Source organism: Drosophila teissieri, chromosome 2R (genome assembly GCF_016746235.2).
Source record: "Drosophila teissieri strain GT53w chromosome 2R, Prin_Dtei_1.1, whole genome shotgun sequence".
Taxonomy (NCBI): Eukaryota; Metazoa; Arthropoda; class Insecta; order Diptera; family Drosophilidae; genus Drosophila; species Drosophila teissieri.
This window is the reverse complement of record NC_053030.1, coordinates 4,948,506-4,974,833: the sequence shown is the minus strand read 5'-3', so window position 1 is coordinate 4,974,833 and position 26,328 is coordinate 4,948,506. Positions and strand designations below refer to the sequence as shown.

Sequence of the window (26,328 nt, the reverse complement as noted above, 5' to 3'; positions counted from 1 at the left end):
AATTGCGCGGGATAAATTCAATTATATAGCACACTACATGGCCGTAGAGCCCAACAACTGTATCAAAATAACAGCGAGGCTGCCCCCGTCGGCTGATAAAATCGGAAAATGCCAGCAAATTACAAACTGCCCCTCGACAAATCATCGTGTGCACATATTTCGATGTAATTTAATATGTGGCACGCGTTCGGGAAACTTTTGCCTTCCTAGCTCGACTCTTTCTACTCCGCACGTATTTTCGTTTCATTTTTTCTTCCTCTGAACTCACGTTGTTTGTTGGCTGGGAAAGGACCTAAAGGACTTGTGACTGCGGACGACGACGGGTTCATCCACAATTGTTGCCAATGAGAGCAATTGTGTGCCGCAAGGGGTGAAGGAATGGTGCCCAAGTAGAGGGAGGTGGCAGGATAATTGCATTTGTTAGTGCTCTAATTGTCAGGGCGGTCTAATTCGAGGACGAGGGACAGGACGAAAAGGTTACTGGGCCTAGGATCACAACAAGAGACTTTTAATAAGCAGCCGACCGCCCAAAACAAAGCACTGCGAAAAGCGGAAAGCGCCACTCGTCGGCCAGATCAAGTACCCTCTAGGGAGAAATGGTGGGTGTTCTAACGATCCTAGCTCTTAGATTTTGACAATTAAAGACCGACGGACTGACAAATTTAGAATGTAATGAACTGATTACACACAATATCGTTGTTATTTAATTATTCACCAATTTCCAAAAGATTACCTACATGCTGTACTTAATACTTCTGTTACAAAACTATCTAAACGACAAAAGATGCTTCCGAATTAATACTGAAATATACCAGGTAAATGTAATAAATTCTTAATATTACTTAACGTATATTCTCTCTCTTACCTATATGCTAAATTTCATTCCATGATAAATGTTGCGAACAGGAGCATGTGCAACTAAGGTAACATTTTACAATCCCAATATAAATCCTGAAATAGAAGAATTTCAAAATGAAGACCAAGCAATTAATATTTTAATATTTAAACTTAATAATGCCTTATCAATCGAGGTGCTTTATTATCGCCTGTTCCAATCTAGTGCCGTATTTGTATGGGAAATTATATTCCTGTCGTGCCCAAGAGCTAGAAGCTGAGGAAGAGAAGTCATCTGCTGATTTGGCCCTTGGAGAGGCTTGTTATGTTTATTCCAAAATAATTGCCAGCACGTGCTCTATCAGCGTCAATCAACCCAAACAGACAGCCAGTGGACAGGAGGGCATCTTGGACGGAAAAGAGAGTAAAAAGAGTAAATAAAAGTTAAACATCAAGAGTGAGTGGGGCAGTCCATGTGCAAAACGCTTTCGCACTTATGCACATCATTTACTCCGTTCCCGTTGTAAGCCCGCATCGCAGGATGTGTTTTCGTGACTCCTTTCGGGGTGGCTCTGCATCCGCGTTAAGTAGCCGGCTAACAACTGATTCAGATTCAGCGATAAGACATCCCATATCGCTACCCTCGCATCCTGTCACACTTCCGACCCGCTGTGCATCTCTATGGCAATTTAATCAAATTAATTTTCTCACGTGCTCTTTTCTGCTTCCCAGCAGGTTCTAAAATAAAAGCAATGGACAATGCTTATGGCTAATAAAATTATGGACTTACGGCTTAACGTTGGGTGGTACAACGCCTTCTCTTTGAACTCCATGTATGAATCGCAGAAGGACGAAAGAATAATAGATCAGCGGGAATGTTACGGCCTTATTTGTATTGCAAAGAGTTGGAGTTCCTTTCACTACTATAATAACATTCGTTATCTTCATTACCCAATATAATAATATGTAAATGGCTTAGGTTACCACTTCACTAAAACAAATTTACACAAAAACCAGATAGAAGGCTTTAGTCGAGTGTGGCTATTTAGATACCCGTTACTCAGATAGTATAGCGCTAGATGGATTGCAAAATATTGGGATATAAAATCAGTAAAGATCTAAATGTAGTAGTCCGATTTCTAACGCACTTCGGACCACGGATAGGACCTCTCGCCGAAAGTCCCCGCGGAGACACTGCCCTCGGCAGGAGACCGCGCAAAACACTAGAGTACCCTTTTACTCTGGGTCTTCCCAAGATCACAGCGTTCATACGAACCGACTCGACTAGTAAACCTAAGCAATAGATAGCTTCGGAAATGCTTTCTTCTACCTGTTACACACTTTACAACGGCTATAGACTAGCTATTTCGACTCGGATGTTGATTTTGATCAGTAGTAAATTATTTAATATTCACTGCGTTACAAACTTCGGACTGAAATGAATAAACTCTCTGCAAGGGTACACATATGTGTAAAATGCTTTGCGAGTCGTCTATTTGCATTTTATATTCACTGCGTTGCACACTTCTGACTGAAATCAATAAACACTCAAAAAGGGTATATATGTGAAATGCTTAGCGGGTCGTCTATAGTTACATCAGCTTAAAAACAATCATAGTATACATTAAACCTCTGCGAAAATTGTTTTAAATGTTCTTGTTTTATTTAAATGCGTTAAAGAAGTATTTTGTCGTTTTATTTATGGCTTATAAAAGTGTTAATGCAAATTGTGAACGTATCTCATGACGTTTCATCTCATACATTTGTTTAATATTGATTGATCTTTGCTCTATTAAATATAAGTTTGTAAGACATCATAGTTTAGCTTGTCGTCGTTGTCCCAAGCGCTGCCTATTTGTTTTTCTTCTCCGGTTCCATTTTTATGTTCAGTCGTTATGAAATACGATTGTTAAAAACTATGTTGTGGTTTTCTTTTATATTTATCAAAATATATCAAATGCTAACTTATTTTTTAAAGCTTTATATTTAGTTATTGTATTACAATTCTGTTAATCTCCGTTATTCTTCCGTTTTGTGGCTTTGTTTTTCTTTAAAAATTTTGATACGATTGAAATCAAAAAGTTTTGGCAGCTGCTCTGGAGTAAATAATGGTTTGAAAAATTTGCAAACGCAAGGTTTTCTTTTAGAGTATCAAATTGATCTATTAGTCAAATCTAAGCACTAGCCACAAAAATTCTTTATTTAGTTATGCATCAGATTTTCCTTTCATTGGTCATATTGGTAGTAAGTTTTATAAGTATACGTATGTTTGCTGTGTACGCGCCTAATGACTTTCCAGAAAGTATTTCATACGTTTAAAGATTTATAAAATAAATCGGCTCTTAAGCATAACAAAGCTAACAAATTTACCAGAGGAAAAGAAAAGTTATAAATATTTTAACTAAATCAAGTTGTGTTTGACCTCTAATATGTTTACAGCCTTTGGCAAATTTCATTCAGCAGATTTCCAGCCATGCGCTTGACTTCAGAAATGTAATATTTTCAAAGCTAATTATAGTAAGCTTAAGCTTTCTGAAGTACACCAAATAAATCAACAAAAACACCTATTATATTACTTTTCATTAAAAGTAAACATTAGTTACATTCGAATGACACCGTTATATAACTGCTGTTTTAAGTATTTAGTTTTTCTTTTATAGCGAACGTTACCAGTTAGTGTAAAGGTATGTATATATACTTATAGACAACCATATTGTTTATTTAGTTTTACTTTTCTCAATTCAATTACTTTCAATACTAAGGAAAATATATTTGCGTTTCAGTATATGAGAAACAGATTGCTTATATTCTGACCAAATACATAAATGTTTTACTAAACGCCACACGGAATTCTGGATTTGAATTGAAAATTCGCTTAAGTCGGGTACACAGGCTTTTTAAATCTCCAGTTATGCATATAGTTTCCATTAGCAACATATAAAGGTATAGCCAAAGAGTATATACAAAGATTGGTTTGGTTGAAGAAGGAGTATGTGAGTGACAATGCAATTGAGTTTATTGTTTTAAAAAATACATATAAATTAATAGTATAATAATTAACATAGGACACCTTGCTCAAAGTGGTTGAAAATGCTTTTATTAGAAACTAGGAAAAATATCATCTCCGATACATGCGTCAAGTTGTTTAGTCGCAAAAACAAGAATATAAAAACACTCAAGACACAAATCAAGCAAAAACAATTCGAAATGGAATTCAAGAAGGTTGAATTCGTTGTTTTTGTATGGTTAAACGAATGAAACTTAACACCTATCTAAAGAAACTCCCAAAATGCAATAACAATATGCACTGTTTAGGATAGAGGGGTATGGTAAGGATGGTCTTTTAGTTAAACTCTCTTCATGCTGATTCAAAACAAAATTGAATTTTGCAAATGATTTAAGGCGCAAAGCGTCCTTATTATGATTATCATCGATATATCATTATAAATGTGGTTGTAATAAACACGGCGTTTTAAATCTGTATGTCTTTGGATCCGCTTGCGCCGTATATATCAAGAACACTTTTGAGAATTTCAATGCGCTTAAGTGAATGATTAAAAACTAAATAAAATATATATGCCTTCATAGGCATATACACACGCTGCTCCAGAACTGTGATTATATGTAGATAGCGGTCTCATTTTTTCGATGTAATTAGTTGGTAAAGTTGCCTTAGCCTATTGGTTTTGTGAACGAGATTCAAACATCGCTGTCACGTCGCGTATTGAGAATTGTGGTGAGATCTTTTCTCTGTTGCTGTAAAAAGTGTGAATTAGTACAGTTTATTCAAAAATTGCGGTAGCTTGGTTCTTACTTTGTGCCTGCATTGCTCTCGGCCAAGGAGTTCCTCTGCAAGCGATCGCGCGGCATGGGCTGACTACGTTCAAACTTATTCGCTGGCGTCTTGCTGGTGCTTCCATACTTCTGGGCCGTCGTCTTGACGCTGAGTAGCGAAGTGGCGGTTATGCCACTTACGCCACCATTACTGGTATCACAATTTTGGTTCTTTTCGTCGGAAATCCTGCGCACACGCTGTTGTCCGAGCTGCTCCTGTCCGTTACCCTGGCTCAAGCTCATGTGAAGGGTGCACTCCGATCCGCCGCCAGTGACGCGGCTCAGCTGTTTTAGATTCATGTCGATATCCTTTTGCAAGGCGTGCATATCGCCCCGTGACTTGGACTTGATTCGCAGGGATTCTGCAGCAGGGAAGTTGTCTTCCGAGTTTAGCTCAGTACGCGAGCGAGACTTAAGAGTATCGCCGTAGTACTTTTGCGTTAGCTGCTGACGGCGCTCCTCCTTAATTTTATCGATGCGCTCACGATCCAGGACCACACCTGTTAATACGTTCTTTCGACCCGCCGGAGGCAGGAACTGATTAGCTGTCGATTGCTGCTCCTTGGGCATATTATTCTGCTGGATGAGTGAGATACGGTTCTCGGTGGTGGGGGTAATTGGCTCGAGTTCGCCACCACGCTTCTGACAAATCTCCTCGGTAATGCTCATACCCGGCAATCGCTTAGGCGGATTCAAGGTTTTAGGCCGCGTGAAGTCAAAGCTCTTGCGGCGGCTGTTGACCTCTGACATCACCTCGGGTAGCTTGTTAGAGACAGCCAGATCTTGTAGTTGCTTGCCACCAAACTCCCTAACGAAGGCGTTCTCATCGAGCGAGCGGGTTATCTTTTGAGCACTATTGTTCAGTTTCTTAAGGGGCACGAGTGCAGGCATGGCCTTGGGTACGCTCAGTTCGTTGGGCTTCTTCATGGAGCCGCCACGCACTGAGAAATCAAAGTTAGGCAGTTGCTCCACGGGCGAGCTCTCGAATTTATTGGCCAACTCCTTGACACTGAAAGAGGGCGATTTGCTGGGCGAAGACTGTTCGTGTTCCATGTTGTCTGGCAAACTGTCTAGACTATCGAGCTCAATTCTATCAATGTTTGGTTTTTGTTCTTCTGTAATGAATTTCATCTCCTCGCCACGTAGATTTTCGTAAACTGTTTTCGGTTTGCGTAGCTCAATGTTTTCGTAAAGTAATTGAGATTGCTCCTCATCTTCAGGTTCTTTTTCCTGCTGCTCCTGGTGGTCATGGTGCCCCTGTTCCAGCTGCAACAGCTGCTGCGTCATCTCTGCTGCCTTATGGGCACCCCCGTCGTGCTGCTCTTCCTCGGCAATCTGTTTCAGGCTGGAACGCTCATGTAACATTTGATTTACTTCGGTTACCGAATTCCGGAACAGCTTCACCTGTTCATAGACAGTGTTTTCATCGAAGTTCGTCTCTAAGATGGCCGAAGGTTTCTTTTCCTTCTCGGGCGACTTGTATGTGATGCTAATGGTGGATTTTATGGGGCTGGGCACCATCTTGACGGGAGTTTGTTCAAAGTCCTCGTACACTGGCGAACTTTCATCGGTTGCCAGTAGGGAGTGCATGCTTAGCTGTCGCTGCAAGTGCTGGTAGCCAAACTCGCTCGGTGTCACTGACTGACTAGTGTTGTCCGTAAAATTTGAGTTGTTGGGCGAAGAGCACATGGTCACCGCAGCAGTCTGCAGTTGATCTTTTACCGGTAAAGTGGCAGCTCGATTTGTGGGCTGTGGCAAGCGTGGCTGCAGTGGGTTAAGGTCCAAAGATAGCTCCCGTTTTAGGGCATTCATATCACGCTGTTCAGCATCTTGGTGGTTGTTGATCTGCAAGGAGTAAATGTCAGTTATGGATTTTGGAGATCCCTGATCAATCGATGATTCCCTACTGGGAACAAATCAATTTGATTGCTTACGTGCTGTCCCAAGCTCTCGTGCGAGCTGCCTAGGTAACTGCTAGCCGTATCCACATTTAAAAGCAGCTGCTGCTGCTGTACATTGGATGAAACACCGGATAGGCCAGACAAAGCCGATGTCAGCATAAGGGGTTCCATGTCATATTGAGGTGTATTTACCGCCGAACTGTTATCGGAACTTTCGGTGTCGCACAACAACAAGGAGTAACGGGGACTGCGGGCAGGAGTTGTAGGAGTAGGCACATTGAGTTTTATCTGACCATCTTCGACAGGTTCCACTCGAGGTTTTCGTAGAGTAGCACTGTTGTTGGCACTGTTAATAGAAATAGATTGAATTGCGTTTTTGAACTGAGTAACCGTGCAATGTCATGTATACTCACCGCACAGGTCTTGGAGCTGAAGGCTCCTGCTTCTTTGCTGGCTGCGTAAAGGTTCCCTGGTAGCTGAAACGCTCCTTTGCATCCTGCTGTTCTTTCCGCTTGGCCCCCAGCTGCACTGACGGATAGCTGTAGCGGGTTGACGATGAGGAGGAACCTGCAGATGCGCCAGTCGATGACGATATGGGTGATTGGATTGCCCTCGCCGGCTTTGGTGGTGGGTGCACTTCAACACTGGCAAACTGCTGTTGAGTGGTGGGCACAATTTCCGGAGTTCCGCAGTCAATGAACTGAATGTCGCACAACTGATCTTCCAGCTTGTAACGCTTACAGCAGTTTTCAGCTCCTCCGGATTCATGTCCACAGGAAGAAGATGCAGTACAAGGCGCCGAAGGAGGTGGTGGGGGGATCGTTCTGGCCGAACTGGGTGATAGGAGATTGAGGCGTGGCTGCTTCTTTGGGCTGGGATTGACGCTATTCGTCTGGCTCGAGAACTCCTCAGGCCTAGCACGCATAATGCGACGAGTGGCGCAACCAGTGGCAGGTGGAACATTCTCCTTGCCCACGCGCGGTGAGCTAACCAGAGATTCGCTCTCTGAGAAGATACGCATTTCCGGCTCTTCGCGGTCAAAATTAAGACCCAGCTCGGAAAGCTCCCGCGACGGACATGTCGTCATGTGACCTCTTTGCGGAGACTGCAGCAAATCAAAGTAAGAGTCATGTGAGACACTTCTCGAATGACCCACAGTACGCAGGCTATCAATTGAATTGGAACGTATGCACAGGTCCATTGGTTTCGGATCGCGTTCATTGTTCGTTGTCTCCAGGAGTTCAATAGATTTGGGCTTGTCATGCTTGGTCAGTTCCTTGCTAGCGTGAGCATGTGATGCCTGCACAAAGCTCACGCGGGAACCAACTGGATCCTTGACATCCGTGGTTATTTTCTGACCAGGATCCGGATTACCCTGTCTTTGACTTCGAGTGAATATCGACTTCCAAGACGGCGTCTTGTCCGGCTTACGTTTCTGCCAGCTGCGCGGGGCCGACAGCACTGTGTGGTATTTATCCGGCAAACTGGACGGACCACCGCCCACTTCGATGTAGGAGCCAATGTTGGAGGCGGCGTTGCTACTAGCACTGGTCAACATGCTAATGGGCAGTGACTGCTTGAGGTCAGCACCCTCTACCCGCGAATGCCTTTCCTGGGCCTCTTCTAGGCTTATCAGTTTGGCTCCACCTGTGCTCAGACTCTTTGGACGCTCCACCACGCCCAAGGATTGATCTTGCTCCCGCTGCTCCACGAGCAGACTTTCGCAATCGGTAAGTGACTCCAGACGTAGTTCACCACCAGCCGCATTTGCAGCAGCAACCGTAGCACTCGCCACCATGCTTTGTCGCGCCGGATGATCGTCCAGAGCGTCGAAGATGTTATGGCAATTCCGTATCAGGTACTCGGTGACCACAGCTTGCACGCCAACACCGCGCAGAGCAGCCACGCCCCCCGATTCAAGGGCAGGTGAGCGCAGTAAATTTGGCGCCCAAACAATGGCCAGATTCTTATCCGTCATTCCGGTGCGTTCGTGGTGTTGCGACACCTTGTACAAGTGCTCGGCCAAATATTTAAGGGTTCTGCAAGGATAATAAGACAATGTTAACAAATAAATAAATTCTTTCCCATTTATGAAAGATTTCAATCACTTACCGATAATGTGGAGGTGGCAGCTTGAGCACCGTCTCCTTCATAAGTCGCAACCGCTCGTCCGCCTCGTCGGCCTTTACTTGAATGGCCTCTACAAAATTGTCGTACAATTGGTAGGTGCACAGGGGATTTGGAAGTTCGCGGAAGTACATCTTGAGCAGCGAACTGACTGCATGGATGTCTTGCTTCATTTCAGGGTTACCCAAGTCCGGCACACGTTCCTCATCGAAGGCACGCCTCAGCCGCTGGATGTTGGATGTGATGCCGGAGAGCCGGTATATTCCGTCTATAACGCCATAGTTTTCGATGAATTCCGCACAGGATCGGAGAACCATGGGTATGTCCTGACCGCTGTTCAGCAGATGCTCTGACAGGTCACAGTTAAAGACCCGCTCGCGGTAAATTCCACTTTGTTTTAGGCGACGACGTGATGGTCGCGACAGGATGAAGGAACGGAAGAAAGCGATCAGTTTGCCGTGCTTACGCAGCACCGGCTTAGTGGGTGAGGCATCCAAGTGACCCACTAGCGGAGCCGGCATTGGAAAATTTCTGGGCACTTTATCGCCGATAGTGGCCACACAGGACTGCGGGAAAAACCCCACTTCGTAGAGGGACTTCTGGAGATGCGACTTCTTGCCCCGCCACCAAATTGACTCTGCTGGACTGGGCATATCGATTACGGAAATCATGTCGCCAACCTCTATGTTGATCTCGTCCGGAGCTTGGGCCTGATAACGCCTCACTCCATAGGCGGCACCCACCGCAGGTGTGTTGATAGTCCTCTGAGTCTCCCCATCCGCCAGCGGTAGTCGCCTGCCCTTATTGTCCAGCTGTAGCCAGGTCAGAATTGTGCCGCAGGTCAGAGAATCGGAGGCGATCTTCGAGAAACGCTCCAGGTACTTGGCCACCGCATATTCCACATCTGATTCGCTGGGCAGCTCGGCCGCCAGTTCCTCCATGTTGCGCAGTCCACTGATTTTCCGGTCGTACACACACCGGTGGAGCATCTCGTCCAGCAGCTGCATGTTCTCGAAGCTCCGCTTAATTAGGAACGGTTCGCAACGTTGTGGGCACACACGGATGATGAACCAACAGCTATCCGGAGAAAAGCTGCGCAGGGAGCTGTGTGGCAAATCACCACCAAGAGATTGGGAAGCAATACTACTGCCCATATGCTCCGACTTGTCATCTAAAAGCTGCACGGATAACGGACCCAGCTGCACCCTTTCGTAGTGAAAGTGGGCGCACTCCTCTAGCTTGGGGAATCGGCACGATTTCTGAAGATGGAAAATAAGATAACATTTGGAGGATTTGATCGACATCACTACTTACGCTGTTCAGCGGCTGCACGGCCATATGACGACTGGGCTTTGGAGGCGGTACAGCGCCCTGGATGGGCGGACTGCAGCTGGACTCAGTGGAGGCATTGGAGATTTGTGATGTATTCATGGAGGCGAACATGTCCTGATAAGTCAGACCGGGCAAACTGTCAGCGGGCACGATTTTGAAGTTCAGCTGGGCACTGATAGCGGCCGCCGGGGCATCCATTTCAAACTGGAGCGGTGGAGCCTGGGCATCCTTATCCGTGCTGACATGGCAGACAGTAGGGCCACCATTCGCTCCACCAACACCACCCGATTCCGCCGATGCCAGGGCATGGGAATGCAGCTGGGCTGCCAAGGATGTGCTCACCTTGTCGGACATGATGGATCGATCACACTACGCCAGTTGCGACATCTGAAAGAAGTGGGGAATGCAGATTTAGAGAACGCATTCTGAGTACTTAACTCCTTAGGCCTTCAATAGTCGAGAACCCACGATAAGTAACAATGCGAAGGCTACAATTCTTCCCACTATTTTTCCATTTACCATGCCCACCATTGCTATTCTGTTTCCAGGCCTTTCCAATCCATTTGCATAAACAATTTGCAGTCTTTATATAGTCACTTCGAAGCTGGTAATTGTCAGACTCAAGTCTTAGGAATATCTAACGTACATGTATCAAATGATATATATATAATGATCGCAAATTTTAAGTAATCGGTATCTTTCTTCTTAACTAGTTATTTGGGACATGACTACCTGTTATTAGAATCTTGGCGTTCTCATTCCGAAATCCAAAGCTTGAATCCGGATCCCTGGCCGTCCCCAATGTTTCACTTTCTTATGATCCAATTCCAGCCTAGAATTTCCCACCCCAAATGGAGTGTAATTTAGCAGAAAGTGCCCAAAAGCTAAATTAAACATTCAGGCCTCGTTTATCCACGTTTACTTTCTAATGGCACGCGCGATCTTTTCATCAGCCAAGCGACCTGGAGTCTCGCCAGGCCAAATGTTCTACTTTCGGGGCTAAAAAGCTGTACTCTCTCTGCCACCGATGGTGGATTTTTCCGACTTGGCGGTGGAATAAATAAGGTCACTGGCTCAGACAAGCGACAGGATGTGGCACACGTAGGGGTATGGTTCGACTCAATGAATATATACAATAAATATTTATAAAGTTCAAACCAGTTGGGGACCGAATGGTCGAATGGGATTCGAATTCGAATTGCGATTCGAAGGGGAGGAGATGTGGATGAGGATACGATGCCTAGCGGTGGTTCTGATTTACAGACGACACGAAATGCAATCGCCGGCAGGCTGCAGCATTTAAACTTTCATAAATTAAGCCAACAGCGGACAACTTTGGACGAAGCGAAACCATTCGAGAGGAGCATGGAGTACGTAGCTGGGGCAAACGGGTTTTTCCACTCGCCTAGGAGGAAAACTCGAGAGCCTGGTGAGGCCGTTTATCACTTGCGGCCAAAGCGCAGCTAAACTATTAAAAATTGTTAACACTAACGGTCTCAGAATGCAGTCACATAAAGAAGAGCAACGACGGATTGACAGAAAATGCAAAGTGCATCTAAAATCGGCTAAGACAAAATATAAAAACCATATGCCAACGACCTGGGAAAAAAGATACAAACGTGTTACAAAAGATCGAACCGATCATCAAATCGATTGTGTGATTGAGTGCTACCCAACAATGGTGAATGAATGGGTGAGATAATAACACTCCACGTAACCGCAATCTGCAGCTTTCACGACGTATTCTTATGAATTAATTAGGGTTCTTTTATTGTTAAATCTGTTGTTCTCCCATTGTCAGTATCTAAAGAATTCTTTTTGGTCAGCACGTTCTGTTGATATTAGCCATATGACAATGTTTCTGACGATGTATACATTGGGAATATACATATATGTATATAAGCAAATCAGTTACCGAGATTTATTGCTTAACCTCACATTTGAACTTATCTTGGTATATAAGCAGTGGGCCTTCTGTTCAGCTTTACATATTTTACAAGTATTTAAAGTTTAAAAAACAATATAAATGGCGTTATGTTGGGCAATTGAAACCTTGAGAGATAGTGAGATAAAAATTATAATACATGATTAGGCAGACATTGATTGCGTTAAAAGCTATTCGAATCCACAAAAGATAAAATAATTTCATCTCAATTATGCACAAAAGTTAAAAACAAAATATAAACAAATATACGCATATTCACTTTCTTGATTTCTCATTGAACTTTGGCCAAAAACGATCCCAATGAAGACATTTTCCCATCGGATTGTTTCGGCCAGCACACTTTCTCCAATCAATTAAACAACATTGTCTATGTCCGGACTCCAAGCCGCCAAACACCGGAGTTTGTGAGAGCAGCAAACATTTCAATCGCTTTGCACGAGGCTCAGGCCAATTTAATGCTATGAAATAACTTAATATTGGACAATAGATAATGGCTTTTTAATGGCGGGTTTCAGGCTCTGTTTTCCACCTCAGCTCGGTCGAGGCTTGACCCAATTGACTCGCAGCGGACTCGAGAAACCGAAAGCCAAACATGACAATGATCTATAAATCAAGGCTGGAATTGCAAGTGCGTGAGTCTGGAGCCCAACTAGACAGCATGGACAGACGTTTATCTTTAATAAGCTGAATAAAAGTAGCTTGACTGGACTGCTGTTGTTTGTGCTAATTTATGGCCCAAAGTGGGTCACTTACTCACTGGTTTCTAGAGCGGACAATTGCAGCGAATGATGTCGGTTGTCGGCCATAAAAGACTTACGAGGCTGCAAATGCATGCATAATGTGCTTAAGCCTAGTTGCTGAGACTGACAGTCGGTTCCCCTCCGTTCGACATTCATTCAGTCAGCTAGTCAGTCAGTCAGTCAGTCACTCACTCATTCACTTCAGCCGGCAAGTGCTAAACGATGCTGGTGTGCATCTGAATGAGACGGATACGCTGACGGACAATTAAATAGATCCGCGACAATATATCTCAAGAAAATGCCACGGGGAGAGGACTAGAATGGATAGAGGCTTTTTATCGGCCAGAACGATTTCGGCACTTCGAATTTTCTTGACTAAACTAGGCATTTAGTTGCTAGAAATTCATAACGCACAATCCAAGCCACAATAAATGAACATTTTTGTTATTGATACTGTAGTTATTATTATTAGTTTACGAATAGAAGATTCACTTGGAAAACATTTTTAATTTTTATTTTCTTCAGAAATTATCATAGATAACTCTAGTTTTTAAATTATCTGAACTTGCTTGGATAGTGATTTCTGTACAATGCTTTTCATACCGAACTATTTCAGAAATAACAATGATTAACAATTAACAATGACGACCCTTTCCGATTGCTCGATGGCTCTAGCTTCTAGCATTGACTCACTTAAAATAGTCACATTAGGCGACTTAATTGGTCTTGGCAGATGCGCATATATAACCTAATAATATATCCAGCCCGGACCGGGACAGGGACCAGATACTTAGATTTGGGCCGCGTGACTAATGGGCCAACATGAAGTCATTAGACTGGCCAATTGATGCCAGCCAGCTAGACAGCCAATCAGGGAGCGCTCTTATAAACCATGCAGCATGAACAAATTGCAGCCCAAGGCTGATCCGGTTGCTATATGCTCGCTATGTGCCGTTAATCTGTTGAGCAGAGCGGTATCAATCTACGCCCCAGTTGACAGCCAGTGGCACTTGTGCTTTTGGAAATCTGATCAGTTCGGCCCGCCTGGCTGACTCACATGGCGGATTTGTTTACGGCCAGCCAGCCATACAGCCATATTGCCATGTAGTGCATCAATGTAGAGCCCTTTGTGGGGACTGCTCCCGAATCGATGCCACACAACCCCACCGCCGACAACTGACTGACTCATGTTATAGAAAAAGTAAGTATATAAAAGTAAGGCCGCCATGTGGGAAATGCAATTAGACTAACCGCCACATTAGTCAACGCTCGTGCTTCGGACTGCCCAAGTCCGTTTTATTATTTTACCTGGGCAACGGACCAAACTTTACACTCCCATGGCCACCTTAATTGTCGAGCTTTCGACTTCCGTTCACACAATTATGGATTGTGGCATACACAAATGCCAAGTTGCAAGTTAGGTGCCGCAAAAACGAGAGAAATGGTTTGACTAGTTCAAGAAGTTTAAACGCGCTTATATAACACGAACATGTCCAGTTAACCAAATGTATATATTTCTTTTATTATGCTGTGCCTGATTATCTAAAATGGTTAAATATATATATATATTATGCATTTCCTAATTGGTTTCCGTCCTATTCCGACATGATTACTTTACTATATGGGTATTGCATAATTTCGAAATGTACCGACAGCGAATTCCCAAGTTACTAAAACTTTTCAGCCAGTCCATTAAAGTGCCATTGTTAGGGCATTAAACGCGTTCGTCTGATGTAAAAAATAGGAAAGTGCAGGCAGAAAAGAAAAGCGAAATCGTTCAATTCCGCTGCCCATGTAAATTTTCTACTTTGACATTTGTGCAGAATTTCGCCTGCCCCAAACAAACTCATCTCCACCAGCGAACCATAAAACCTAGCCTAGTGTCATTTAGCGTCGTCGAAAAACAGGTACACATAAACTCATAAACACATAGACTCACACTCCGACTATCCGAGACCAGATTTTATATTTTTAATGGAAGTGAAAGTTTTGCGCGCTCCAACGAAACATATACAGCTGCTAAACGTAGACAAAGCCAAACCAGAGCCAAACACACGCGGCCGGCAATATCCAAATTTTTTATTTCAGGTTGTCTTAGGCTCGTGGCGCCGGCATGCGAAATTTTTAAAAATAAACAAAGCTAAATAAAATCGTACAATAAAAATCTCATTAACAAATATGCGAAGCAGCTGCTGGAAGAAAGCGCAGTGGCCAAATATTTAGAAGCAAACGTCAGACTGGGGCAGTGGAAATATAATTTAATTATTATTCATTTCTATGCGAGCGCGAGCGACCGAGTGGCCGTGCATATGAATTGTTAAATAAAGTGTTGAATTTCAATAAGACAAACGGCCACAACAAACGGGGGCAATTGGCACAAGCGTTGAAATTCATAAACAAATGCGAAAACATACACAAAATATCCCCCTCCATACGAAACGTGTTCGTATTAATAGACAATAGTGTGCTCTTCCAATTGCCGGGCATATAAGCTTAAGGGTGGATCTCCACTCGGCTGCGGAATCCTTTAGAGGAATTTGGTATTTTGAAGGGCTATTCTTAAATTTCTATTCTTGAAAGAGGCAAAATGGTTTCGATGAACGGCAGTTCGTACAAATTGCTAAGGGCTTAGGTGTTCTAAAAATAAAACCATTTTTTTTTAAGTGTATCAATGTGCAAATATTTATTGTTCACTAAATAAATGCAAAAGATAAAATATATCTCTATATACTATCGAGAAGGTTTATTTTAAATTTTGCTTATACTTCGCCGTAAGTTGTACTGCTCATAAGTAATTGCTAATTAGAAATAATAAATTACACCTGTTTAATTAAAACTATTCGAGCTCTAAATATTTAAATAAGGCAACTCATTGGATTTGTGCGGGTGATTCATGGATAGAATATAGGTTGATAAAAATTATACTGTCTCACTGATGACTCACTTTCCCCTATCTGAAGCTACGATTAAATGATAGATAGGAAGAAGCTGAACTACATTGCAACATCATATTAATAAATAATAAATAAATATTGGTAGTAATCACTTACAGCAATCATGTTACGATGATCGGAGATCATGCCAATTAAACTGAGAAATCGGTGATTGAACTGACTCTACATTTCATATTCTATATTTAAACTATGAAATCATCCAACTCATTATATGAATAATAAATGTTAATAAAGGGTAATGTATATATATTTATTTGCTTCTGAGACATTCAGGCTATTATTTTCTATAATTTAACTTTCCCAAACGCATTAGTTTCCTATCAAGCGCATTCTTAGCGCATTTCACATTCGACTCAGCTCATCGAGCAAACAGAGGGCACTTTTGAGGCATTTTGATGGTTTTTGTTTCATATGACTTGGCACTAACAACCATAACAACAACAGCCCCAGCGACTTGTCAGTTTTAATTGAAATCAATTGAGCTCAATTATTTGATACGCATATGAAACACAACATCAGCAGCCAGCTTCAAAAGCCGCCAGCCCAAAAATTCCTATACTTTGTGTGGGGTTCGGCATTTCCCCCGCTTGCACTTAAATAACCAACCATATAGTGGCGAGGCTGGGGGCATGTCAGTCGCCAAATATGAAGCGGTGATGAAGAATTTTTTACATGAATGTAAACAAAAACAAAATGCGAATATAAAACGCGACGGCGTCGGCTCGAACAGGTGTAAACAGCAATAAGACACAAGGCGAAATGTGTAGAACAGCGAATTTTCTGTTGGCAGTTTCTTTGAAATGTTTTATGTGTCTGCTATTGTAAGCTGTTTATATTGTTCAACAAAACAGTGGTTGGGTTATTGAATCAGAGATAGTGGCTGCAATTAAGAATTATAACTTGCCTATTTTAATGCGTTCATAACTATGAAAAATCAAACCTTAACTGGGGCGAACTGCTAGTTCGGGGAAGTTTGGGGAAGCAACTGTGCAGTCTAGTGTAATTCTTATCCCTACGATACTTCGAGAGGGAAATGCGAAATTCCTTCTGTTGAACTAGTGCAAAAGTAGTTCACAATATATTTGCGGATCTCGTTACCGCTGTTATGAAACGAAACACAATACCAGCCGAGCGAAGCAACTCCCCCAGATAGGAAAGGGTTTTGCTGGAAAGTATGGGATGGGTATGGGAATCCGGGGACCGGCATCTGCCGCATCTGTGGGCAGTGGTGTAATGAGCTGGTCGCCTGCGAGGTAAACGTTCCCCATTGGAATCGGTGTGAGCTGGCTGCCCGTTTGAGCGGATGTTTGAGTTGAGTGCACAGCTACCGAGGCGCAACGAAATTAATCGAACTCGAGATCGGGCGCTGGCGGGGGTGGAGGCAGCTCGCTTGGTTATGCTGCTGCACATATAGTGCTCGTACATAAATGTATATAATGCATATATATAGACATAGAGTAGATGTATCTGGCCAACTTGACACGTTTTCTGCAACAGGCGGTCGCAGCGCAGTCAACTTTGCTCTCGTCACTCGAAATGTGCCATAATCGTGCGCAGTCGCGACGCGAATCTTTCCCAGAGACGTGAGCCACATAATAACCGCAGAAGGAGCCCCACACGAGTGTATGTACATATAGCAGTACATATCTGTACGTATCTCGTAATAATAACGAGAAAGCTGCCCGCACCCAGCCCCCGCAATCAACAGCCAAAATGAGTCAACATGGGCCCAAAATGTTCTCATAGAACAGAAGTAATTCAAGTTACTGGGGGAAGTTCTGTGCTGCGGGGGGATAAGCAATGGGTTCCCTTTTTAAGCCATGTTCCTTCACTTTACAAGAATACCCATTGCATGGTAGGGGAATGTACATATGTATATGTAAACAAAAATATAGTTTTAAATCGTATCAAGAACGAGGATGGTTTGATATTAGTTCAGATAATATTTAGAAAGCTGATGTTTGGCGACAAACATCATCTTTAATTATCATCATATATAATTATATTTATAACGAGCCATAAATCTATTCAACTCAGTTATTCCAACTACGGCACTACGCCAAAATTTACACAGTGTACTTAACACTATTGTAAAAACATGAAATGATTTCCAACCTAGCAATTAACAATTAGTCAACGCCAAATAGTATTTGTTAATTGATTTTCTGCCTCCTTACACCTAGTTCGTTAATCGCGCACCTCGCTCCTTTCACAAAACTCTTGACTTTACTTCCAAAAGGGTACAAAGAAAAGTAAGTGTGGTCGGCCAGCGAAAAATGAAAGGCCAGGAGTTGGCTTTTTGGGAAAGTAACAGAGCGGGCCAAAAATATCAGTCAGTTGGCGGAGTGGGTGGGAGTTTGGGGCACGAGGAGCAGAAGGAGCAGGAGGAGCAGGACGGAGCGAGTTCAATGTCAACTGTGTGGGCAGCGCCACGAAAACTCTTTTACGACCGCTTCCGCTTGAAAAAACACATACAACTGGATGTGTGTAAGCCCGCAACTAAAACCACACCTAAACATTAAAAACAAGCGAGGAAAGTACATGTTCCCTCCTTTTGGCGTGGACAAAAACAAAGAGACACCAACGACCATACAGCGGTGGTCAATACTTTAAAGTCGTGTTGGGTTATTTTTAAGGTCATGAGTTATCTTAGGCTGTAGGTCATTGGCTTTTAAAATACCCTTTTAGTGGCTTAGGACTAAAATCTTAAGTATTACTGTACTGTATTTTGAATAGCAATACCCAAGGATTAAAAACAAAAATTTGGGAATGTAGTTCTCTCAAAGGGTTGATTGTGATGACTCAATTGAAAGCCGCTTGCATGAGTTGTCCTATTGCTATTATGCAAAGTATTAGGAAATGCAAATATTGTTTTAAAATGGACAACATAAACTAAGTTCTAGTCGTGGTCAAGTGAGGAACTCTATTTATAGGGGTTTTGAAATGCACGTTTCCTTAACTGGGAATTTGGGGTTGAAGTTGTAGGACAAAAGAAGGCAGCTTTGGAGGAATGCTTTTGTGTGCTCTTCCTCTCCCATTACTAAGGACTCCATAAAGACAGCAAGATACCTTACCGCCGTGGAACCGGAGGAACTAGAGACCCACTACTATTATTTTGACTGCAGCTGTACGAAGAGAGGCATTGCCAATGGGGTGGAATGTGCATGTGAGTGTGGATGTGTTAAGGAAAAGCAGTAGACAGACAGACAGGCGGACACACAGACGGATGGACATATGGTGGAGTTGTCCCAGGTGAGAGTATGTGTGTGTGAGTGCGGCTGCCACAGGGTGACAAAACCTAGTGTGAAACGGACATCTCGCACTTATGTCTTTTACATACCAACTGTTCCAATAGCGAGGCGCAGGCATAATAACGTGCGCGAGACAGAGAGGGAAACACACTCAGCTTCCTTCGCAAAAATAATATGGGAGAAAAAACAGAAAAGACGGGGCGTTATTCGCTGTTATTCGGCACAGAACGCGTCTTGAGTGATGATGGGAAAATGGTAAAACAATGGCTTTGGCACAATTAAGAGACCCCAAAGACGCCAAACGGTATTTCGTTTATTTTTTCCTCTTTCGCTACACCAAGCAGTCGCGGCAGCTATTATTTATTATTTTCGTTGGTGCCGCACAATACACTGACACACATTTTTAAATAGAGAGGAGATACTTTTTCAGCATATCTTTTTCCTTCAGCACGCACACGAGCATGCACACGCACTGGCACACCGCACGCACACAAACAAGCAGACGGCGGCTATGTAAACCCATTTCGCATTCGTACACACCTTTTCTCGAATATATCACCGTGGTTATATTACAACATTTTTCACTGTCCGTCCCACTGCACAAATTTCTGGGTTGCGTTCCGCAGCCTTTTACAACGCGACAACAAATGTGACGATAACGATAAAAATACCGCCGACCTGGGACTAATGTACTATTTAATACCCCTTCTGATACATTAAATACCAAATATTTGCATCACAAGAAAAAACTAGTTTTTTTTTTAATAAAAGGGGAATTTGATAAATATCTATAAATTATTCATATAATTCATTCATTTGGGCTTCAAGGAAGTCCCTGAGTTTGCTTTTATCGATAACGATTTTTCTATTACTAAAGTACATTTACTAAAGTACAACGTGCACTGCTTGCTTATTACCGAAAAACATTTCAAAACAGACCGATGGTCACATCACCACAAAAACATAAACAAATAAAACAACTTGAAGATGAATCCATTAACAAATATGAAAAATGTGCTTAAACTTAGCGAACATGAACTGCAAAATGGAGGAAAGAAGAGCTGGCACGACATGTACAAGGACTCAGCCTGGATTTTCGTGGCAGGATTTCCGTATACCCTGACTGAGGGTGACTTAGTTTGCGTATTCTCACAGTACGGCGAAGTGGTCAACATTAATCTAATCCGAGACTCAAAAACGGGAAAGTCCAAGGTAGAGCAAAAACACATGGTTCCCTTTTAAGAAAGTTCCAAAAATCATTGTTTAAACCTATGCAGGGCTTCTGCTTCCTGTGCTACGAAGACCAGAGATCCACAGTTCTGGCAGTGGACAACCTGAATGGGATAAAAATTCTCGATAGAACACTAAGGGTCGATCATGTGGCAGATTATAAGCCTCCAAAGGAAAATGAGAGGATGGACGAGGAAACCCTGCGCCTTTATATGGAGGGCTGTGCGCCAAAACCTCAGCTTCAACACATCAAGACTGAGAAGAAAGATAGCAAAAGTTATAGATGATAAGAAGTTTACCTTAAATATGATAAAGAATACAAGATTTTTTATTTACTTAAATTTTATAGTTATTAAAAGCTAAAATATACTATCTTATTAAAGCCAGAAATATATGACGATGGAATGAATTGGCTTTTCAACCTCTCATTCGTCATCAGCACTCGCAAATGAGTCATCATCATCCTCATTAGTTTCTTCCTGGCCCTCCAGTTCCTTTAGAATCCTTCGCTTATAGCGCTCATATGCACTGCCCCTCTCCCGGTCGACATTATAAAAGTCTACATCGTCTACGAATGAGTCTTCCTGAGTGTCGATCGTGTGCACATAGGGATCGGTAAAGGTGACATAATCATCATCGTCGCTGGTGCTGGCAAACTCATCCTCTTCGTCATCTGGAAGTAAGATACACCTACTCATAATCTGAGCCTATAAAAACAGTTTACTCAGATATTACCGAGCATAAACTTGTTCATTTGCCGACACAATTCATCATCAGAACCCATGGCGCCCGCTTCCTCGTCGTCCGGGTAATCATTCGTAAAGTAGTTCTCCTGATTGGAGTCCTCCGAATCGTAATCCTCGTCTTGGTCGTTGTAGCAATCTTCTAGCACGATCTCGCCCACAGGTATCACTCTGCGGAATAACCAAAATAATTAGAAGGTTTATATCGATTCTTTGATAGCGCAGCACTTTCAAATTGAAACACAGCAAGGTTTGTCACGTATTTTGAGGGTTTCTTTATTTAGTTTATATTCGATTTCGGGCAACGCTATACCCCAATAAAAATAAAGCAAATTAAACTAAAACTATGCACTTAATTAGACTTCAGCACAAGTGTTATCCGTTGTTTATTGTCGAAATGAAAAAGAACAAAAAAGGCAACTGACAACTGGCAAACGAAAAACTATACGAAAAATGCTCGGTGAGCTGATTTTAAAAGTGCGGTGTGTGTGTGCGTGAGGGTAAATTATTCTAATCTAAGAGCTAAATTATTCTATGAACATAAGGTAATGAGACAATTGCCTAAAATTATTCCAAGTAGTTCACTTATTGTGCGTATTTAGTAGAATACATGTTTTTTTTATTAAAACTTTGGCAAGAGGGAATTATGAGAACTTTATATAATTATGATACATTTTTTATTTGTATAAGTTTTTATCTAACATATATATAAATGGAATATGGCATAACATAGTTTAATTTAAATTGAACGGAATCTCACAGTAACAAATCAAATAGCTTTCAGAATCATTAGTTTTCAGATCATGCCGTGTTAATCTCATAAAAACAACGTTGGACATTTGTCAGATGCTGACTTTAATGAACTATTAGTGATGTGAGTTGCCAGTTGCAGTCCTTTTTTATTGTCGTGGGTGGAGGCGTTGGGTGTCATCACACTTCCTAAGTGCCTGGGGCTTGTCTGTCTCTCTCCATTTAGTTTTTTCTTGTTTACCAGTAGCAGTTGTTGTAGTAATTAAACGGATAATACAACCTTATGGAGAACGAATCGTATTATTGAGCTGTAGTGATTGCAATCGTGTCTAGATGGTAAGAGTAATATGCCAGTATGAGACTGCGCCCGAGGACAACGAACACAGACACACGCACACCCACACAGATACGCTAGCACCGACACACAGACACACCGCTTAGATATATGCCATATAGTACATAAGTATAGTGATCGGTTACATATAGTAGTTGGTAATGCTCAACGTTTTCTGTGGCTCAATTTGAATGACAAACCTTAAGTAGTTGTCGTCCATCATATCCACATAAGCCGCCTGCATCTCGTTCTCGGGAACATATAGATCGTAAACATAGCCCACGTCCGAATCGGCTGGTTGCTGCTGATCGTGGCTGTGCTCTATCTCCAGCTGCTGCTCCTGAGCTGCAGCGTTTTCAGGGCCCGCTTGCTGCTGCTGCTGCGATTCAATGTCCACGATGGTTATGTGGCTGCTGGACTCCTGACTTGCGCTCTCCGGGAATTCCGCTTCTGCGGCACTATTTTCGAGGGTGCTGCGTAGGCAGTTAACCACCCGGAAACGCTGCTCCCGTGCATTTTCCTGAGCCTCCTGACGCTGACGATCTCGCCGCAGCGCACTGGCAATGGCTGCATCATTGGAACGCTGCTGTTGCACCAGCTCGCGGGCTGCGGCCTTGTTCAGTCGTGCAGCTGCAAATTGGCGAGTGGCACAGTCGTCCTAAGAAAGGGGCATACAATTCAACGTTAGGAAACCGAATAGTTATTAACCTTATTGTGACTTGTGCAGTATCACTATTACCAATAACCAGTTAGAGCTATCTTTTATAATATACCTACTATTTATTGCGCTAGTGAAATTGGCTTTTGCTATGATAAATGTGCATTCGCTTTCAAGATAAGATGCTAGTACCTTTAAACGTTAAAGACCAGTTAAAGACGTTTAACTGGTTAGTATTATTGAAGTTATCCTCATATATTTCTTTAGAATAACTATTGGTTGAGGATCAATAGGAGGAAGCTCAAATCAGTTCAATGAGTGTGTTTTGGGCTAATTGTGCTGGAAAACGAATAGCCAATGTCTTTTTACATTTCGAATATGACGACGCTGGCCTTTTTTGTTTAGCAGCAATAGGATTAGCAATATACAGAAAGCAATGACCGGCATGGGCATTATTTCTACGGCTGTACGGTTTGAGGACTCGAATCCCCCAATCCCACCTGCTTCTCCAGCGTGCCGGCAAACTTGAGCACGGTGGTCAGTTCGTCTTTGTCCGATGCCGCAGCTCCCGCCACCGCTCCCGAGTCCTCTAGAGTATTCTCATCGTTGTGGAGACGTCGCCGCTTGCCGTTCAGCACGAATGCGGTGTGCGGCTCCTCGTCGATGCGTCGCTTGATCCGCACAACCGCTGGCATTTTGACTAATTCGCCGAATACGGGAAACAATGAAAGGCAAATCGAAACAATTAAAAATGTGACGCGCAGTGTGACCGTTCGCGGTGTGACAAAAGATATCTGATGGGGATGGGATTTGTTAGAACTTTTATCGGCGGGAAAACTATCGTAAGGAATGCATAAATCATAGAAACAACAGATTAAATTATATCATTCCGTCTGTTGGAAACAGTTGCTAATTTCGGCAATGAGAGGTTTAAATTACTATATCATGCGAATGTTTAAAAATGATTGTATTCCTGTTATGCATTAAGAATTTTACATATATTGAGTATTTTGTATTAAAACAGGGAGTTACTCTATTCGCCAAATAGGAAGCCCGCCAATTTTGAATACTTTTCATCCCCGTTTCCGGTACGTCCGTTATACCCCAATCAGCTGATCAAAAGCCGCCACTGCGGGGATGAAGTCCCCAAAAGAAGCTCGCAGGAATAGCAGTTAGTGCTCTTAGCCGGCGGAGTGTGGTTGTTATAGCGGGTGGTTTCTGTGCTCGAGATTCCCGGCCAAAATCTACCGTCGGAATTACGTTCTTAAAAGTGAAATGTTTGCCAGTGCGGTCTTGTGTTTTTAATCAACGCCACCAGTGCCACCAGATTAAAGTGAGCTGAGCCTTGGATTGAATTGAAGCCATTATTCGGTGAATGGCGGCCAAGTGCTTTCGCGTTTCCGCCCGCGCTTTTTGCCATTTGTTGCGGTTGCTCGACGTTGTATGTATGTGTGTATGTTCCGCTATTCTCGTCCTGCCAACATGGAACTCGAATAGGCCCGAAAATGATTTAGTGCCCGATCGCTATCCGCGAATGCCGCAATTATGTTTTAATTGGCGCTAAATGGTTTACTCTCACACGCGCACGCACGAAAGGATTAGCAGCAGGAGTCGAAAGTTCGTCGCAAAGGTGGGATGTTTGTGGGCGCTCCATCGGGATGCTATTTAACTTTGTTGATTTTGGCAAATTGGAAATGGATTCAACAAATTGGTTGCGGAACTAAGGCAGTCAATCGGTATAGCAATTTAAGGTGCCAATAATTCATTGTTTGAATTGGAAACTCGTTATGTTCGTTATTCAACAACCAATATTAATGGATGGGTATATTCCCGGTTTTTTTTAAAGCATAATAGTTATTAACAATGCATCCATAAAGTCTCGTTATGTAGCATTGATGTTTGGTTTACAATTTGGAATCTCTTGACGCTACAGGTCTGGCAAATAAAAATCAGGGGCACGGACTTAATTAACAAAATGCTTCATGCCGAAAGCGTTGCAGGATATGTGGCTTGTGATTTTTCCACAATTTCCCAAATAAAGAGGAAAAGGTTGCTTTTTCGTAACAAATATTTATTTAATTCCATGGAACACCTGCCCATGTGAACTCTTCGCGCTTTGTTCATCCGAAGCGGAAGCCTTAGTGCCTATAAAAATATTTACGAGTGAATATTACAGCCTCCGAACTGGGCCCTTTGACCCGGGGACTATCCAAACATATGTCTGAGCTCCCCGGGCAGCCTCTTTTATTTATGTGGCGGGCGTCAAAAAATTTGCCATCGCATGAATCATCTGCCACGTCGAAAAAGCCTCCACCGCAGTGCCATCCTCCGTGGACTCCCCATGTATGTAATATGAGCCTGCCCACGTGCATTTGGGAGAAGGGAAGCTGGAAGCGGGAACTGGATCCTGATGCGTTTGGCATAATAATGAAATAATAATGTCGCCTTTTGTTCGGCTGGAGGTGTCTCAATGTCTCCGGCAATAAATTAATGGGATCCGCACATAAAAACATAAAGAGCACCCTGCAGGTTGTGTTTGCCTCAATTTTGATTATGTGGCACGCAGCTTCCTCATGTGGCAAGTACTACTTGCCTACCAGTTTACTTTACTTTAAGGGACTGAGCCATGGGGTTTTCCCCGGCACATTCCTTTAACATTGCCAGCTGTTGCCGCTCATCAGCCAAAACTAAATTACCATAAATATGGCCAAGTGTTTGTCCTAAGACACGGCATGATGAGCCAAAGGATCTGCTGATAAAATGCTAATCATGGCGACATGACTTGCCAGGACAACCAAAAAGTATCCATCCAAGTTCGGAAACATTTTTTATGTTTTCTTTCGGTGGTTGTGGTTGTAAGCTTTGCAAAAAAAACTGTTGAAACTACTTTTGCTCTTTCGCTTAAAACAGGATTTGTGATTTTTTATCCTTTTGGGTAGCATAAGTTTTTGTTTAGCGAGAAAAATATTATTAATATTATATTAGGATAGTTCGAAGAATGGGTACATGGAATTTAAAAATATATGATTCCACAGTTACAACACGTTAAATAGAATATTGAAAACTCTAAATCTATTTTAATATTGTTCAACTTAGAATTTTAAAAGATTATTTTTGTAACTTTAAGGCAATAATAACTGAAATAAATTAAGATTTGGAAATAATTGAAGGCACAAAGTGCAGTGTAAAGTAAGTTCGTTGTAACCGAAGCTTAAACTTATTTCCGTTCCTTTCTTACGCTCTTTTGTGTAACATTTTTGATTAGCTTCAAGTTCAGAAAAGGAAAAGGGACTGAAAGGTCGTGGCCATCAAATGGGGAGGGTAGGTGTTTTAATTTTCGTTTAAACTTGGTCGAGAAAACACCTCCGGGCATCTGCCTGGGTCGAGTGTCTCTTTGTGGCTTTGACAGCCTTTGTTTTTTGGGTGGCTCTGTTTTGGAGAGCAGCATCATTATCATCATATATCCTCGTTAATTTGTCCAGAGGGTTGATTTTTTGGCTACGGACCCACGCCCATAAATCATTATTATGTATTTTGTTAGGGACAAGTTGTAACGGTTAAGTGCTGTGGTCACTTCAATAATGTATTTATCATCTTCATTATGTGAATTAAATGGACGGTGGTAATGATAACAGTAATATAGGAAAATAAGATTAATTCAAATGTTAATCCAAAAAGAATCTATAGAAAAATCA

At 42.5% G+C, this 26,328-nt stretch overlaps 3 protein-coding genes across 5 annotated transcripts; 1 reads left to right on the top strand and 2 right to left on the bottom strand.

The window, feature by feature from the left end:
- Positions 1-4,218: 4,218 nt before the first annotated feature.
- LOC122615174 (GTPase-activating protein CdGAPr) lies at positions 4,219-19,604 on the bottom strand. Of its 2 annotated transcripts, XM_043790107.1 has the most exons (8): positions 19,459-19,522; positions 19,008-19,077; positions 10,011-10,415; positions 8,682-9,955; positions 6,983-8,608; positions 6,603-6,915; positions 4,649-6,513; positions 4,219-4,590 (listed from the first exon to the last, which is right to left on the bottom strand). In XM_043790107.1, exons 3-8 carry the CDS (start codon positions 10,380-10,382, stop codon positions 4,512-4,514), a joined length of 5,529 nt encoding a protein of 1,842 aa, XP_043646042.1. In that variant the 5' UTR covers positions 10,383-10,415; positions 19,008-19,077; positions 19,459-19,522; the 3' UTR covers positions 4,219-4,511. The 2 variants fall into 2 exon arrangements, with proteins under 2 accessions (XP_043646042.1, XP_043646041.1); XM_043790106.1 differs by lacking the exon at positions 19,008-19,077 and having other exon boundaries at positions 19,459-19,604.
- Positions 19,605-19,849: 245 nt separating this feature from the next.
- Positions 19,850-20,533, top strand: LOC122615176 (RNA-binding motif protein, X-linked 2). Its single transcript, XM_043790111.1, has 2 exons — positions 19,850-20,130; positions 20,196-20,533. Exons 1-2 carry the CDS (start codon positions 19,906-19,908, stop codon positions 20,433-20,435), a joined length of 465 nt encoding a protein of 154 aa, XP_043646046.1. The 5' UTR covers positions 19,850-19,905; the 3' UTR covers positions 20,436-20,533.
- Positions 20,534-20,558: 25 nt separating this feature from the next.
- On the bottom strand, positions 20,559-23,412 carry LOC122615175 (RNA-directed DNA methylation 4). Of its 2 annotated transcripts, XM_043790109.1 has the most exons (4): positions 23,134-23,412; positions 22,176-22,633; positions 20,884-21,062; positions 20,559-20,821 (listed from the first exon to the last, which is right to left on the bottom strand). In XM_043790109.1, exons 1-4 carry the CDS (start codon positions 23,326-23,328, stop codon positions 20,574-20,576), a joined length of 1,080 nt encoding a protein of 359 aa, XP_043646044.1. In that variant the 5' UTR covers positions 23,329-23,412; the 3' UTR covers positions 20,559-20,573. The 2 variants fall into 2 exon arrangements, with proteins under 2 accessions (XP_043646044.1, XP_043646045.1); XM_043790110.1 differs by lacking the exons at positions 20,559-20,821; positions 20,884-21,062 and adding an exon at positions 21,169-21,921.
- Between the last annotated feature and the right edge of the window lie 2,916 nt (positions 23,413-26,328).

Coding starts and splice junctions, on each gene's coding strand:
- LOC122615174 (XM_043790106.1), bottom strand. CDS start 10,382: ATGTCCGACAAGGTGAGCACATCCTTGGCAGCCCAGCTGCATTCCCAT. Junction 9,956..10,010: donor CCGTGCAGCCGCTGAACAGC/GTAAGTAGTGAT, acceptor TTCCATCTTCAG/AAATCGTGCCGATTCCCCAA. Junction 6,916..6,982: donor TCAGCTCCAAGACCTGTGCG/GTGAGTATACAT, acceptor TTCTATTAACAG/TGCCAACAACAGTGCTACTC.
- LOC122615176 (XM_043790111.1), top strand. CDS start 19,906: ATGAATCCATTAACAAATATGAAAAATGTGCTTAAACTTAGCGAACAT. Junction 20,131..20,195: donor CAAAAACGGGAAAGTCCAAG/GTAGAGCAAAAA, acceptor AAACCTATGCAG/GGCTTCTGCTTCCTGTGCTA.
- LOC122615175 (XM_043790109.1), bottom strand. CDS start 23,328: ATGCCAGCGGTTGTGCGGATCAAGCGACGCATCGACGAGGAGCCGCAC. Junction 22,634..23,133: donor CCGGCACGCTGGAGAAGCAG/GTGGGATTGGGG, acceptor CCCCTTTCTTAG/GACGACTGTGCCACTCGCCA. Junction 21,063..22,175: donor ATGGACGACAACTACTTAAG/GTTTGTCATTCA, acceptor GTTATTCCGCAG/AGTGATACCTGTGGGCGAGA.